This window comes from Lepisma saccharinum, chromosome 2 (genome assembly GCF_977018435.1).
Source record: "Lepisma saccharinum chromosome 2, izLepSacc3.1, whole genome shotgun sequence".
NCBI lineage: Eukaryota > Metazoa > Arthropoda > Insecta > Zygentoma > Lepismatidae > Lepisma > Lepisma saccharinum.
In genome coordinates, this window is record NC_139230.1 from 55,049,879 (window position 1) to 55,064,912 (window position 15,034).

Genomic DNA, 15,034 nt, shown 5'->3' on the forward strand with positions numbered 1-15,034 from the left:
GTGATTCGTCTCATGTGCAGCAATCAGATTTATGCAAGAAAGTGCTGGACTAAAATGCAAGAACAATTGAGTTCTTAATTGAGTGAAGATGTAATCATCGGTAAGGTAGGACCCACTTTTGGTTTTTCATGTTTCCTTCTTATAACAATAATTCCTAAAATGTTTTCAACTCTATTTTCCTTTGCAAGTAGCAGTGGCAAGTGACAGCCAAATTTAAAAAAAAAAAAAATTGCTGAAACGTTATTTAATGCGTTAACACTGTCATCGAATAGATATTACAAGCAGACATTTTTTTATGCAGCCGACATAAGTGGAGAGGTAGGCAGTTTCATTTACCCTGAAGGAATAACAAGAGAAAAGGGCGGACAATGAGAGTACAATGCAAGGGAAGAATTTTTTTGGGTTTAGGACAAAGAGTGTTATGGGGTTATTGTGGGGCCATGTCTGTTTCAGGTCTGGTAGAACAGGCCAGTGTTGTCACTTTGGATTAGCAGAAAAGAGCTAAATTGAGCTTAAAAATTTGGATTTTATTCTTTCAAGAATCTATATTTATTATAAATCTGTTTATATGTTACATAGTAACTTCGTGTTGCCATCATAGAGGTGGTTAGCACAAACTAGGATGCGAAGTATTCACACTGAATGAGATAGGTCACCTTTACATATGTTTTTTCTTGAAAGCCCCATAGTGGTCATTCTAACATGTTATGAAGCCAGTTGACCTAATTGTGGTCATGTCAATGTTTCCTGATCCTCTTTAATTCATTCTCCATACATTCTCATCGTCACGATTAACGTAGAACAGAACAAATGAGACGAAAATATCCAAAATTTTAATTATGTTTACTTGCACATGCAGGTGTCAGAAATTCATTTATCTAGAAAGCCAAGACTGGAATTAACTACAACCATTCCTTTAATTCATTCTCCATACATTCTCATCATCACGATTAACATAGAACAGAACAAATGAGACGAAAATATCCAAAATTTTAATTATGTTTACTTGCACATACAGGTGTCAGAAATTCATTTATCTAGAAAGCTAAGACTGGAATTAACTACAACCATTCCTTTAGTTAGATAACAGATAACAATGGCGTTTTCCTCGATGCAAGGAAGTCTTGCTAAAAAAAAACTAAGTTGGCAAAGTAGAACATACCAAACTAACAGTCGCTGAAAGTGCGAAATTCTGTCGTCTGCTCACGTCAAACGTCTTACTGACCCGAAAATTATGGGGTTTTTCTAGCCCTTTTCACCTCATTGCAAAATAAATAAATAAATTTAGAAAAAAGTGATGAAGAATTGACAACAGGGCTTGAGCACTATTCGTTGAATTTTTGCGATGTCTCATGATTGGTAGTTCTTTCTGGAGGTGCATGCGTAAATCAGGGGTTGAAAAAATACAAACAAAGAAAACGAAATGAACAAAAATCTAGATCGATGACATCTGATGGGTGGGAGGAGAACATCTAAGACATAATTATCGTACTGATGGCAGGTAACAACACTTTTGAAAATGTCGCACCACTGGCAAGTAAAGAAGCGGCCTGGAGAGAAATTGAACCACTCTCCATGACATAACTCCCCTATCTTTCTTTTTACGGATTTAAGCAAGTAATGGATATTATCGCACTTTTGTGCCTACCCTGCTAGCAACTCTACGCTTCGCCACTGAAATTATATGCTCTGTTTATACACTTTGAACATACATTTTTATTGACATTTGTTGGTGAAACCTTCATTAACATTAATTTCCAGGTACATATGAAAATAATTATATTTACTAGTAGATATGACATTTTTTCCTCTGAAATTCTATGTGTACGAATAACAATGTTACATGCTGTAAGTTACAATGAACTGTAGCACATGATTTTCCAAACACAGTTGATTGATTGATTGATTTAGTTTATTTTACTTCCTTTTTTGGCACTGTTGGCTAATCACGAAGATGAGGATGAGTGATGACGTGACGGAATTTATGAAGGGACACTTGCCCAGGTCATGATTTGAACTCGAGACCCCTGGCATTGTAGCGTGCTGTACTAATCACTCTGCCACGGAGACCGGCTCCAACCACAGTCATTTTCATTTTCTGTGCTGAGATTGAGTCTTATTCTAATACCCATGGTTTTGCTAGAATACAAATTTTAGTTCAAAACAAGGTCCAGCACATTCTTCTATTAGTTCAGTGCATTTAGACATATGTTTGGATAAACCCAGCACAATGATAAAATAAAAATAAAACATTTTGGGATATAAATCTTGTGGATTTCCCAGCTAAGAATGATTAACAGACTCTCTTGGGATATCTACCAGGTGAGTTCTGGAGAGGTTTTTATGCTTTTGAGAGCTAATGCCACCCTCATCTTCAGGGTAGAAGTACAGTGCTAAACGTCAATATCATTTATATGTTTTTCGGATGGGAAGTTCCCAGTGTAGATGGTGGATCCATTGGGAGCAGTATCTGCCATGTCCATGCTGTTGGTTGGATATTGCCAGCCAGGTGGGTCCAGTGTGAGCCCTGTCTATGTCACAATTGAGATTCTCTATTCGCTTACTGCATTTGGCTCAGTTCAGTGTCCAATATGTCATGCAAACGTGGCTTACATGATTGTGATGTAGCTATCTTATTATCTCCGTGATTTGTCAGATGTTGCTTCTGAGGGAGAGGACAATATTTATGAAGATGAGTTTAAAGCAGATAATGACAATGCCGGAATAGATGTTGATTATGTATCACCTACAAACTTGTCTACAAATTATTCTTCAGATGAGGATGTGCAAGATGATGACAATATATGTGAGTGTTAGCTGATTGATATTTACTCCCTTCCAAGTGAGCGTTCGTGCATTTATAATTTTTGTGATAGAATAAGGAATTTATATTTTTCAAAATAGCCCACCAATGAAAAAATCATACGTAATCTAAATGGACACAAAAAATGGTTCTATAAACACAATAACTCAAGAATGAATAAAAATACACTATACATAAATAAAATAAACCTATCAATAAATAATAAATAAATAAATACATAATATACACGTACACACCATTATGTTGACAGTTGATTTATTTATATACTTATACATATATTTTTAATTATAATTTTGACAATGTTATGTTTACTCCATGGCTTCCATGATTTAACTGAATATGAATAACACAGTTCTTCTGACCAGACTATTTGTTCCTGATATGCCCTTCTACTAGCCACTGTAGGAGGCAAAATTTGTAACAAGTGGTTATAATAATGTGACAAGAGGAATAAGGAAACACAGGAGTTGTTTCATGCTCAGAATAAAAGCAGTGAAAAATATTGCAAGGAGAAATTGTACCCTCAAAATGACTGGTTAGTTTTAATTGGTAGCTAGGACATCACCATCCTCCTAGTGTTAATATTGTTTTCTGAGTATCCATTCTATCTGAACACAGTATGAAGATGCTGTATTTCCTCTGTATTGCTCAATGTCACTGATGGAGATGGCCTCATGGAACAAAGTGAGAGTACTGTAGCTTGATGATATGAATGGTGAAAACTACCTACATTAAGGTATGATCGATGTGAGTCAGTTTCCAGTAAACACTACATCCCAGAGTTTCATCTGACTTGTGTTTGATGAGAATATCCAAGAATGGAAGGCTGTTATTCTTGTCTGTCTCTATAAGTTCTGATGCTTTGCAAGGTCTTGATGAAGTCTGATGAGTGTCTGACATGGTGTTGGCACTTGCCATCAGAGGTTTGTCTGTAGGTAGGGCATCCAATGGTGCTGATGATAGGTCTCAATGGTGCAGCAGGTTTGTGAATTTTGGGAAGGGTGTATAGTCGTGGTGATACTGTTCCATTGGGTGTACCAGTCCTGAGTTTCAGCAGTGTGGATTTCTTCAGTAGAGCTCTGGTTTTCTTTTCTATTGCACCTGTGGGTCTCAGAGTAAAGGTTGGTATGTGCCGTTGGTGAGAATGGCGGAGATTTTGCTGTTGTAGTCTGTGGATTGGAGTATAACAGAGACATTTTCTTTGTCTGCTGATACTGTGATGATGTCCTGGTCATCTCTCAGTTGCTTGAGCATGGCTTTCTCTGCTGCTGTGATGTTGGGCTTTGGCAGAATGGCCCTTTTAAGGGTCATATATACGTCTCGACGTATGTCCTGGCTGGCTGTGACTGGGAGATCTTTCACAGTTTACCTGATGCTGCTGATAATGTCTGTGGTTGAGATGGTCTTAGGAGCTTCAACGATGTGGTGGATGGTATTCTGCCAGTTTTGGCTGTCAGCTGACTGTCTGAGGCTAGGTGGATGGATGTATTTACTGCTCTAATTGGCTGGGTTCTTGCTGGCTTGCAGTTCCATGTGGGCTTTGGTGGTGGGGTCTATCCTTTCCCAGTCCATCAGAGAATGGAGAGAGATTTCCAGGTGACTATGGACTTCTGTGCTTTTGATCGGATATTTCAGCATGGTGAAGATGGGTATTATATTCTGCACTTCAATTCCTGAAGATGAGAGTGATGTTAGCTGTCTACAGCTCACAAGCCTATCCGGAAATCACCTGTTTGATATCCCAAGAAAATCTCATCATCATTCGCCGACAGGAAAACTTCCAAGAACTATGTAAATAGTTGTCAGGATTAGCCAAGAGAGGCAGAAAAGTGACATAAAATAAACTAATAAAATAAACTAAATCAATCTATCAAATCAATATGTTAATAGTACTGTTTTTCGGAACTGTATAATGTATAGTAAATACATTCTTTTTGTATTATGGGACAATGACTATACTAGATGGAGTCAACCAGTCAAACCCTACAAGCCTAGGGAAAGCAACAAAATTAGATAAATAAATGCTCCTTTAGACCAAATATGCATTTTGGTATGGGGGAATTCCACGTCAGAGTGCCCCTGAATCTTAAATCTTTAAATTAAATGCTATGCTATAATTTTATCCTATCTTATGAGTGAACAATATAAAATTGCCATTTGCATAAAAATTCCTGTATTATGCATAATTAAGGTAGAAGGTATTTTACATATTGTTCATTTATTTTAACTTTTTGATTTATTTTTGATTTCTAATGTGTCCCACCCATGACACAAAAAAGAAAACAATTTATTTCTCCTTTAACTGTTACGTTTCTCCCTCAACTCCACTTGAATATTCAAAAGTCGATTAATTACCTTCTCTCTTTATCATAAATAATGTATTTTTCATCATTTGACAATTCACAGAAAATAAAATAAATTTCTTATTACGTAAATAGACAAGTGTTTCGTCTGTCCCACCCATGACACAAAATTGTTCACTTATCAATCTGGGAAAGTATTTTAAAGGTAGTTATATTTAATCAACAGTGTTAAGTTTCATATTCCATTGCACAGAAACTGTAAGAAAAATGTTTCTTACTATCAGTAGAATAGTCACTTTAATACAGTGCCTTTGACCTTCTAGTCTTCCACAGAATGGCAGCCAACTACACCTGGCAGTGAGATCGCATCTGCTGGCAAACTGGATGCAACATCTGCATAAATGGAACCGCTAGCTATGTAATGAAATAATTTTGTGTAATTACATGGACAGTTACAATTAAAATGAGCACGTACCTTCTTGCAAGAGGTGTTGGAAATGATGTTCTCCTGCATCCACACATTTACAGCATATTTATAGGGAATTTCCTCTTCCGAAATTGCTTCAATTTATCTCCTGATATTTTCTTTCAATTCTTCCATTTATTTATTGAGAAAATTCCAGATACAGCACAGGTGGCCATTTTACACTGAAATTGTCAACAATGAAAACGTAATAATAATAATAATAAGCAAAACAATATTAAAAAATAATAATTAAAAGTAACAACATAACACAAAATTGACAAAAAAATAAGCAAAAGATGGCACTATTTGATATTACCTAGGTATTTACAAACATTTCTTCTAATAGAAGACCAAAAGGCAAACTCGGAGGAAAAAATATCGATTCTTGATGGGAGGTCATTGTATTGTGTGGAAAGTCTGTAAAAGAGGGATCTTTTTTGAATTTGTAGTCTAGGTTTCTTTGTATAAAATAATCTTGTGTTGCGAGTTTTGTGCATAGGTACTCGAAAGTGGAATTCCTCAAGGAGTGTGTTGCAGCAGATTTTGCCATTCACAATTTTGTGTAAATAACTGAAATCATTCTGCAAACGTCGCTGATAAGCAGTTTGTAGCTTTAGAAAAGACAAAATATGCGGAGATGAAAAATTGCGTAATGAGGAAACCCTGTATCGAACTATAGCTAGGAAGAAGTGAAAAACTGAATCGATTCTAGAAAGTTGAGTGGAACAAGCCATGGACCAGACAGGAGAGCAGTATTCTATTATTGGGGAAATGAATGAATGATTAATTGATTTATTTGTTGTTTTAAGTCCACTTTATGCACAGTAAGGCTAATCGAGACTGGACCTACAGTTTAAAGTGGGATCCAAACCACTTGTGCCTCCACCGGGTATCGAACCTGGGACCCCTTGATTACAAGGCCACAACGCTACCACTGCGCCATCGGGGAGGCCCATGGGGAAATGAATGATATGAAGTATAAGGTAAGGGCTGAGATGTCAGTAATTTCAGTGAAACGATACAGTAAACCTAAGAGACGCATGGCCTTTTTTGTTGTGCCTGTTATATGTTCTTCAAATGTGAGTTTTTGGATGCCTAGGTCTTTGTGAGAGGATACTGCTTGGATGTTATTGCCAGACATGGAATACGATGACTTTAACAGGTTCTTCTTGAGAGAGATGGTGAGAGTAGTACACTTTTCAGGATGTAATGTAAGGTCCCATGTTAGACACCAGGAAGTAAATGTTGTTTTGTCATTCTGAAGAAGATGAGTATCGTCAGAAGTGGAGATTTTTCTGAAACTTTTACAGTCATCTGCGAAAAGAAGGTAATTGCTAGAGGGAGCTGTGAGAAGGTCGGCAAGGTTGTCGATGAATAATATGAATAAGAGAGGTCCTAGAACACTACCCTGTGGAACTCCAGTTAGGACAGGAAGAAAGTTAGATATGTATCCTCGAAGAACGACACGTTGTTGGCTATCGCTAAGACAATCTGTGAGAAGGGATAGAAATTTGCCATGAATGTTGAATCTATTGCCTAATTTGTGAATCAGAAGATGGTGACTAACAGTATCAAAGGCTTTGGCCAGATCAAAGTGTATTATATCTAATTGTGAATTATTTGAAATACATTTCATAGCATGTGAGAGAAAAACCAACAGGTTTGTAAGACAGTAGCTACCAGGAAAAACCATGTTGGTTTGAGCTTAAGTAAGGAGAAACAAATTTATACAGTCTGTCCATCGACAGAGGAGAGAGTAAGGAGATTGGTCGGTAAAAAGAAACAATATTTTTGTTGGCACTTTTGTGAATCGGTGTGATGTTTGCTTGTTTCCAAGTTTGAGGAAAGACGCCTTCCAAGAAACATCTGTTCAAGAGAATGAAGAGGAGATAACACAAGGATTGCACTGTTCCTGAGGAACACAGTGTTGATATCATCTGGACCTAGGGCACGGTGAGCTGAAAGAGACAACAATAGATTTTTCACCTCATCGGGTGTAGTGGCAAGCGTCAAGAAGGAGGAACAGACTGGCCTTACATTTGGCAATGCTCCAAGGGAGGACGGTGGGTGGAAGTTACTGTGAAAGTAAGCATTGAAGAGTTCTGCCCTTACTTTCACTATCATATGTAATTTCAGCTAGAATCCTACTATTATTTTTTCTTGAGTTTATTAGATTAAATAAGCTTTTTGGGTTTTCCGGGATTGTTACAGTGATCTTGTCTATATGTTCCTTGTATTTTTTCTGAAGAAGATACTTTGAGTGCTGTCGCAGAGCAGCATAGATGTTGTGCATGTGTTCACTCAGGAAGTCCTTCCAAAGTTGCCATGCTTGTGTCTTGTTGGCCAGTACATCCCGCACCTCGGAGTCAAACCAGCGCAGAAATATACGAGAAGCTACTTTGCATGTAGGCATGAGGTCCATCATCGATGCTTGAATGACAGCTGCAAATAGGTCAAATGTGTCGTTGACATTTCCATCTTCCAAAAACTCTCAGGGAAAGGAGTCGAGGGAAAGTCTTATCTCCTCCCACGGTGCTCGGTTCCACAGGTAGCACTTATTCTGGATCTGGGGTCGATGTCCTCTTCTAGAGGGCAGGGGGCATGGAAATAGGCACATCCAGACTGTCATGGTCGGAGCTCACGAGGTTCTTGCATATGGCTTCAGTTTTAAAAGCTTGGTAGCTCACAGACGTCATGCAAATGTCTGTTTCTTGTTCAAGGCGCCAGATAGTTTTTTGATCATACTTCAACATCATTTAGTTTCTCCTCATTAAGCACATGCTGTTTTACCCTTTGCTTCTTATCAAAAACAGACCCTGATTACCTCAATTTGTTCACAAGTTTCCTAACACTGTCTCTGTGTGAAACAGGAACTTCTGGGAATTCTGCTGCAAAATGTATTCTAACTTCCTTACAATAATTCGTAATGATGTAAGTGTCCTGCATAAAAATGCGTTGTTTCAAATTGTATGCACTGGGTGGCATTATTAGACTGCAGAAAAGCACCAGTAATACGTAAAATAAAACAAAACAATCTAAAACACTTGTTGACATCTTAACAGTTCACAAACATGTGCTATCTGGACACCAGCTATCTGAATACTGATGCACTGACGTGTCCAGTGCCAAGGTCAGCGTACAGCTGTGGGTCTAAATGCCGGCAGATGCCCTCCCACTACCCGGCATGTTAACTGCCACTTCACGTAAAACTCAACAGTGAAAGGCACTGTATAAAAAATGTCATGTGTGTGTTCCACCCATGACGCCCTAGGATGTTTAGAGGTATGTTAAGCATGACACTCTCCAGAAAATTCTGTCTCTTCTGCCTTTCCACTATTGTTTTTTCTGGTGCCCTTTCCTCCTGGCCATGTCCATGAATGTGGTAAGATAGACAATAAGATACAGAAATCTTTAAGTATTTATCTTGTTTAAGACATTCATAATTTGTATATGGCAGAGAAGTCTAAGATTGTTGGTAACACAATATGTGTGTGTGTGTTGTAACGACCATGCTAGTATGCATAAAGACTGACACAGTATGATGCAATTGTAAGAGGGCATGGTTAACTACCAACTTGTATGCTAAACTTTTTTAAAAAATATGATGAATTAGAATGTTCAATGAGATATTAATGGAAATGGATGTAAGAAATTTTAAGTTTGTTGATAATTCCATTTGCTATGTTTTGGAGTTAAAATGCATTGTTTATTGGGTGTATAAGTGAGTGATTTGGAAAACACATTGTGGTATCTTGCCACATATACATTGAGTTGAATGTTTTGGTTTTAGGTCCACTTTATGCACAGAAAGACTAATCAGGACTGGACCTACGGTTTAAAGTGGGATCCAAACCACAATGTGCCTCCACAAGGTAGTATGAAACCCAGGTCCTCTTAGTTAACACTACACCATTGGAAAGACCCTGCATATATATGTGGCAATCCAACACAAACTGATGAAAGTAAAACCAATCTGTTTTCCTACACCCATAGGCAGTAGTGTAAAGTAAGGTGTTCTTGCACCTCACCTCAGAAAAATGAGAAGTCCAATTAAGGGGATAGATCTAAACCATTATCAACCTTAGGACCCTTACACACAAGCTGGTAGGTGCATGTCAATGTGTCTTCACATCACATAATGATTGATTGATTTGGAATTTTAAGTCCACTTTATGCACAGTAAGGCTAATTGGGACTGGACCTACAGTTTAAAGTGGGATCCAAACCACTATGTGCCTCCACCGGAATTCAAACCCGGGACCCCTTGATTACAAGGCGAGGCGGCAATGTCTTATGCGTGTGTCTTCACATAAATATGATCAAATGTTAATCATGTTTATTAGATATATGATAATGTTTTGTATTGTTTCAGGTTGACTTGGAGAGAACAGTTGATGATATGCAGGAAAAAGTCGATGACTTGGAGGATAAAATTGAGTGTCTGGAGGCAAAAGTCGAGGATCTGGAAGAAGCAAATGAGGAGGGCATGCCATATCCTTATTCTTCAAGAATGCGCCAGCATATACAGTTGCCATATCATCATGATTATCAAGGTGACCTGCAAACACAAATGCAATATCCTTATGCTTTGCAACACCCCCAAGTACAGCCACATCCTCATGCCTTGGGATGTCTCCAATCTGGCCACATGGATGCTACAGGCCCTTGTATGCTTCCTGCACCACAACCAAATGAGGTATTTTTAGAAATAAATTTCTACACATATGAGAATTATCCACAAAATAAGAATATACAGGCTGGCTCACATTGTATCTACCAACTTCAAATGACAACGGAAAGTGGGCGAGTGCTTTTAGCAAATTTATATGGTTATGAAATAGAAATGGACACACAGGCATTTATTACAGTCAGTGCCTGATCTACAAACCACAAAACCCCACACTGTGGGGGGCAGGGGGGCTCTTGCCTTTCATATTATGTACTGAATATTCAAAGGTGAAAGGATTTGGTATTCATTTTAGGTTGAATAACATGCAGTAGTTTTTCGGTTGGTAACTTTTGTTTAATGTTCCATACCACAAACCAAATATTAATTTCTCTCTAGGCACAAGTTATAATCTATACTAAATTTGTACAAAATAGTCTTACTTACGTGAGTGAGTATAGATTTTTGAAACTACGTTTTGGGGTTCAACTGCACCCTTCTTCAGGTTATTTTTCTTCTAGGCACAAATCATTTTATGCTATGTCAAGAGTGTTAAAAGGATTAGGTTAAAAGGTTTGGTTGAAAAACACTTGTTAACACTAGAAGCGCCAGGATTTTTTACTACCTAGAGTCGTTTTCACGTTCAGAAGAGACAACGGCGCTTATGGAGAAACCGCACAGTGTTGCCAATACAGCGCTAGCTCATGTCGCCGGGAAATGATGAGCTTCCTTCACAATGAAGGTGTTACATATTTTGTATATATAATGATAATTATATGTAATTATTAATATTAATATTATACTGTGAACGTTACAGTTATCTTTTTTACTATGATCAATTGCGATCACTACACACGCGAGTGTAATGCACGAATATGACACTTCAGAAATTACTTAAAAAAGTAAAAATCACTAAGCGCTCACACAACTGAAAACACTTTTTCGAGAGAGGGAAAAAGTCTACTCTCACTCAAGTAAGGGGAACCTGGCACATGGGTTTGATTCAAGTTGCAACCCAAACAAACAAATAAGTTATGGCCCACGTGAACTGATAAGATGTAAATGACTCAAGCAAGGCATGTCATATTTCTATCTTGAAGCCCCATATTTTGTCACGTGTTACAAAGCCTTTCAAAGGTTAATATGTCGTCTATGAATTTATGTGTACGTTGGAAACTGAAAGGTTTTCTTCATTTCAGTATTAATGTCGACAGTAATGTAAACAAAAACAACGTGTATTTGCGACAGCACTAATGTTGCTCACAACAGCAGCATTGGAAATAATTGTCAATTATTAAATTTAAGTAATTTCAATTCTATTATAACAAACTGCATGAAGTTCATATTTTTACTGAATGGAAATAAAATAACTCAAAAACTTGGTGGTGATTAGCCGGAATGCTGCGGTGAGCGAGCTCAAGATGGCCAGACAACGTCTCCTTACTTCGCGCGCGGTTCGGGTTAAGAAAAAAACCTCCAAATGCATGGAAGTAATATTTCTGGGAACCTTTGAGTGGTTATAAAAAATAATTTCATTATTTTCTCCACAACTTTGTCGCTGGAAGTTTTTACTTGGAATTACAGAACAAGAAATGGCCAGTGACGACATTTTCTACTACACGAATATAAAAAATCTCCACATACTTTATTTGAATATTTTTTAATGCAAATATGCTTTAAAGTATTGATAAATTCTGAGTACCACCATCACCTACGACAATTAAAAAACTGTCAATTTTTTTAATAATGAATGCTTCAATTTTACGGCATGTTTCAACGTTAGGAATGAAAACAATGTAAAAATTGTGTTTTCACAGAAAATTTGCGTTTTTAATTTATCTAAAATTATGTAAGTAAGTTACCAGTTTTTTGTGTTCACCATCGAATTCTCTACAAAATTTCCTGCAAATCTGCAGGTACCAATTTTACTTAAGCTAAATTTGTAAATCCAGAAATTTCACAACAGCGCGCTCGTATTTCCCATAAGAAAAGCATTGCCCATAAGAGCCCATTGTGTCTTCTGAACGTGAAAACGACTCTAGAAGTGCCACCACTAGTCAAAATGACCGGTATTTAAAATTTGACCATTTCTCAAAATGGATATTGCCAATAATCATCTTATTATTAATGAAACAAAATATTTTGTAAAAAAATACAAAAATATGATGAAACCCAGCGATTTTTATTTTCCATGCACTAATTACAACAATAAATATTCATTTTCTTCAAGGAAATAAGTTTCCGTCATGAAATTTCACATATTACATTTTTTGCATTTCAGTACCTTTTCTACACCAGAAACACATTTTCCAGAAATGTATTTGTTGCACATTGAACAAATGTCACTTGTTTTGTTTTCATTGCACAATGCCACTTGGCATTGGCACCTCTTTCTGGAAACAGAGCCACTTACATTCCGTGCATCTGAGATTGATGTTGACAATATTTTATTGGGCTTTGCATTCAAATGTCCTTCTCTCAGTTCCTCAGCTAATTATATCAAAAAGTTATCTTGTAACGTTCCTCCCCATGACAGCCTTGTAAACTACCCATGCATTTATTGCTGCACGTTCTAAGATATTGTAAAACACATGTACCGGCCATCTACGTGATGAAGCACGGACTGAATATTTGCGTACCATTTGATCAACAACATCAACACCGCATTTAGTTTTGTTGTAATACTTGATTGTTTCTAGTAGTTTCTTCTGGTTTTGCAACTCTGCTTCTACATCTGAATGCACGGAGCTTAGGAATAGAACATTCTTGTTTGGTTTAGCTTGGTATGCCCACAATGTAATGTCCCCTTTTTAGCAAACATGTTTCATACACTTGTGTTCTAATGTTCACAATTTCATTACGAATCTCCTTTCTATTTTTCTTCATAGTGCTAATTAGACCCGTCTTCTTCTCCTTTAGCTTCTCAGCGAGTTTTAGCGATGTGAAATAATTGTCAGTAGTTACATTTCTACCCACATTTAGATAAGGTGAAGTAATTCTCAATACAACATTTTCAGGTACAGTAACATTATCATTCCTTGATTCATCTTTCCCAAGGTATGGAAAGGCATTGCACATGTATTTGGAATGTACGTCCACTAGCATCCAAAATTTTATACCAAATTTTTCTGGTTTGTTTGGCATGTATTGTGTAAATCTACACCTTGCTTTCGAAGGAAACAATTGTTTGTCAACTGTCAGATTTACCCCTGGAGTGTAGCAACTCCTACAATTAGCTATAAATTTGTCCCAAATTTCAGAGCACAGTGCAAATTTATCAGTTTGTAATCGTTCAGATCTGGAAGATTTTGAATCGAATCTAAGATATTTCATTATTTCCCTGAACCTGTTTCTTGACATTGTTTGTTGAAAGAAAGGTGGCCCCCAAAGTAGTTTTCCCATAAAAAATCGTAGTCTATAGAACTGCACCCATACACTCCTCTAGCATATAAAATAGCCAGGAAAGCGTCAAGTTCTTGTAATGACAAACGCAAGTTGGGTTGCTGCTTTCGAGCTGCTTCTTCTTCCGTACATTTCTGTATGTGTCGAATCATGGAATCGTCTACAGTAAGATCTGGGTCCTCGACATCGGATTCATTTTCACTAATCTCCTGTAACACTTTCAAATATTCCTCTGGACTGAGGACACATTGTCTAGAAAAAGATGCTTACAAACTGCAGTGTTCAAATGAAACTAAGTCTTCACTTTCTCCTTCTTATCAGCTTTGACAATACACCAACATATATGGGCGAGTCTAAAAGAGGAAGGAAGAATATTGTGGAAACTGTAAGTGCAACGTTCCAACCGAGAAGTGGTTTTCCATTGAAATACATTAGCGGTCAAAATGACCGGCAACGGCGCTTCTAGGGAGAAACACAAATATTTCCATTAGTATTATTTTTTTTGTAAATAATGCATAGCAGTAATAAAGTACTGCAAATTTTAGGAAAAGTTACAAAATTTCAACGCACGAAGAAAATTTTTTGTGTACAAAGCAGAAATTGAAATTTGAAAAATGGTCAAAATGACCGGCTTGGCGCTTCTAGTGTTAAAAACACGAAGACAACATTAGGGAGGGAGTACCCAAAACTGGATTGTCTGAACAATCATAAGTGGACATAGGATCGTAAAGAAAGAGGTAATTAGAAAAGAAGGCAACAAATTGAATAGAAACATTTATGAGGCTGCGAATATCTGCACGGGATGATGGAAATTTGGAGGAAGGAGGGTAAATTATTTTTTTAAAATGGGATGGAACAAAGAAAGAGGATTGTAAGATAGGATTCCATGTCACTCCGGAAGTGGTCCATGTGGTTGAGGTAGAATGAGAGTTTGAGTTGGTTTGGTGACACAAGTAGGGGAAGGCTGAACAGCGTAGGAGGGGAATTAACCTTCACGACTTCTCAGTCAGGAATAGATTTTCAGAGCAAGCAGAACAAGGGAATGTGTTTAGTCAATTTAATAGGATCCCATACAAATGAGGTTTTACCGAGAATGGGGAACACCTTATAGAAATATTTTTAACTGGGGTTTTTAAATGAATGGTGAGAGACCTGTTTTTTAACAAGTGTTTTTCAACCAAACATTTTAACGTAATCCTTTTAACACTCTTGATGCAGCATAAAATGATTTGTGCCTAGAAGAAAAAGAACCTGAAGAAGGGAGCAGTCAAAACCCAAAATGTAGTCTCAAATTCTATACTCACTCACATAAGTAAGACTATTTTCTACAAATTTTGTATAGATTATTATTCAGTGAGTAACTCGCACAACAC

The 15,034-nt window shown here is 37.2% G+C and overlaps 1 protein-coding gene across 2 annotated transcripts in view; it reads left to right on the forward strand.

Annotated features, from left to right (window-relative positions):
- LOC145984434 (uncharacterized) overlaps positions 1 to 15,034 on the forward strand; it is a 51,172-nt gene that overhangs the window by 13,708 nt on the left and 22,430 nt on the right. For both annotated transcript variants that reach the window (XM_083118097.1, XM_083118098.1), the window contains one exon: positions 9,966 to 10,289. In XM_083118097.1, the coding sequence (XP_082974223.1) occupies positions 9,966 to 10,289 (324 nt within the window). The remainder of the gene's footprint in view (positions 1 to 9,965; positions 10,290 to 15,034) is intronic.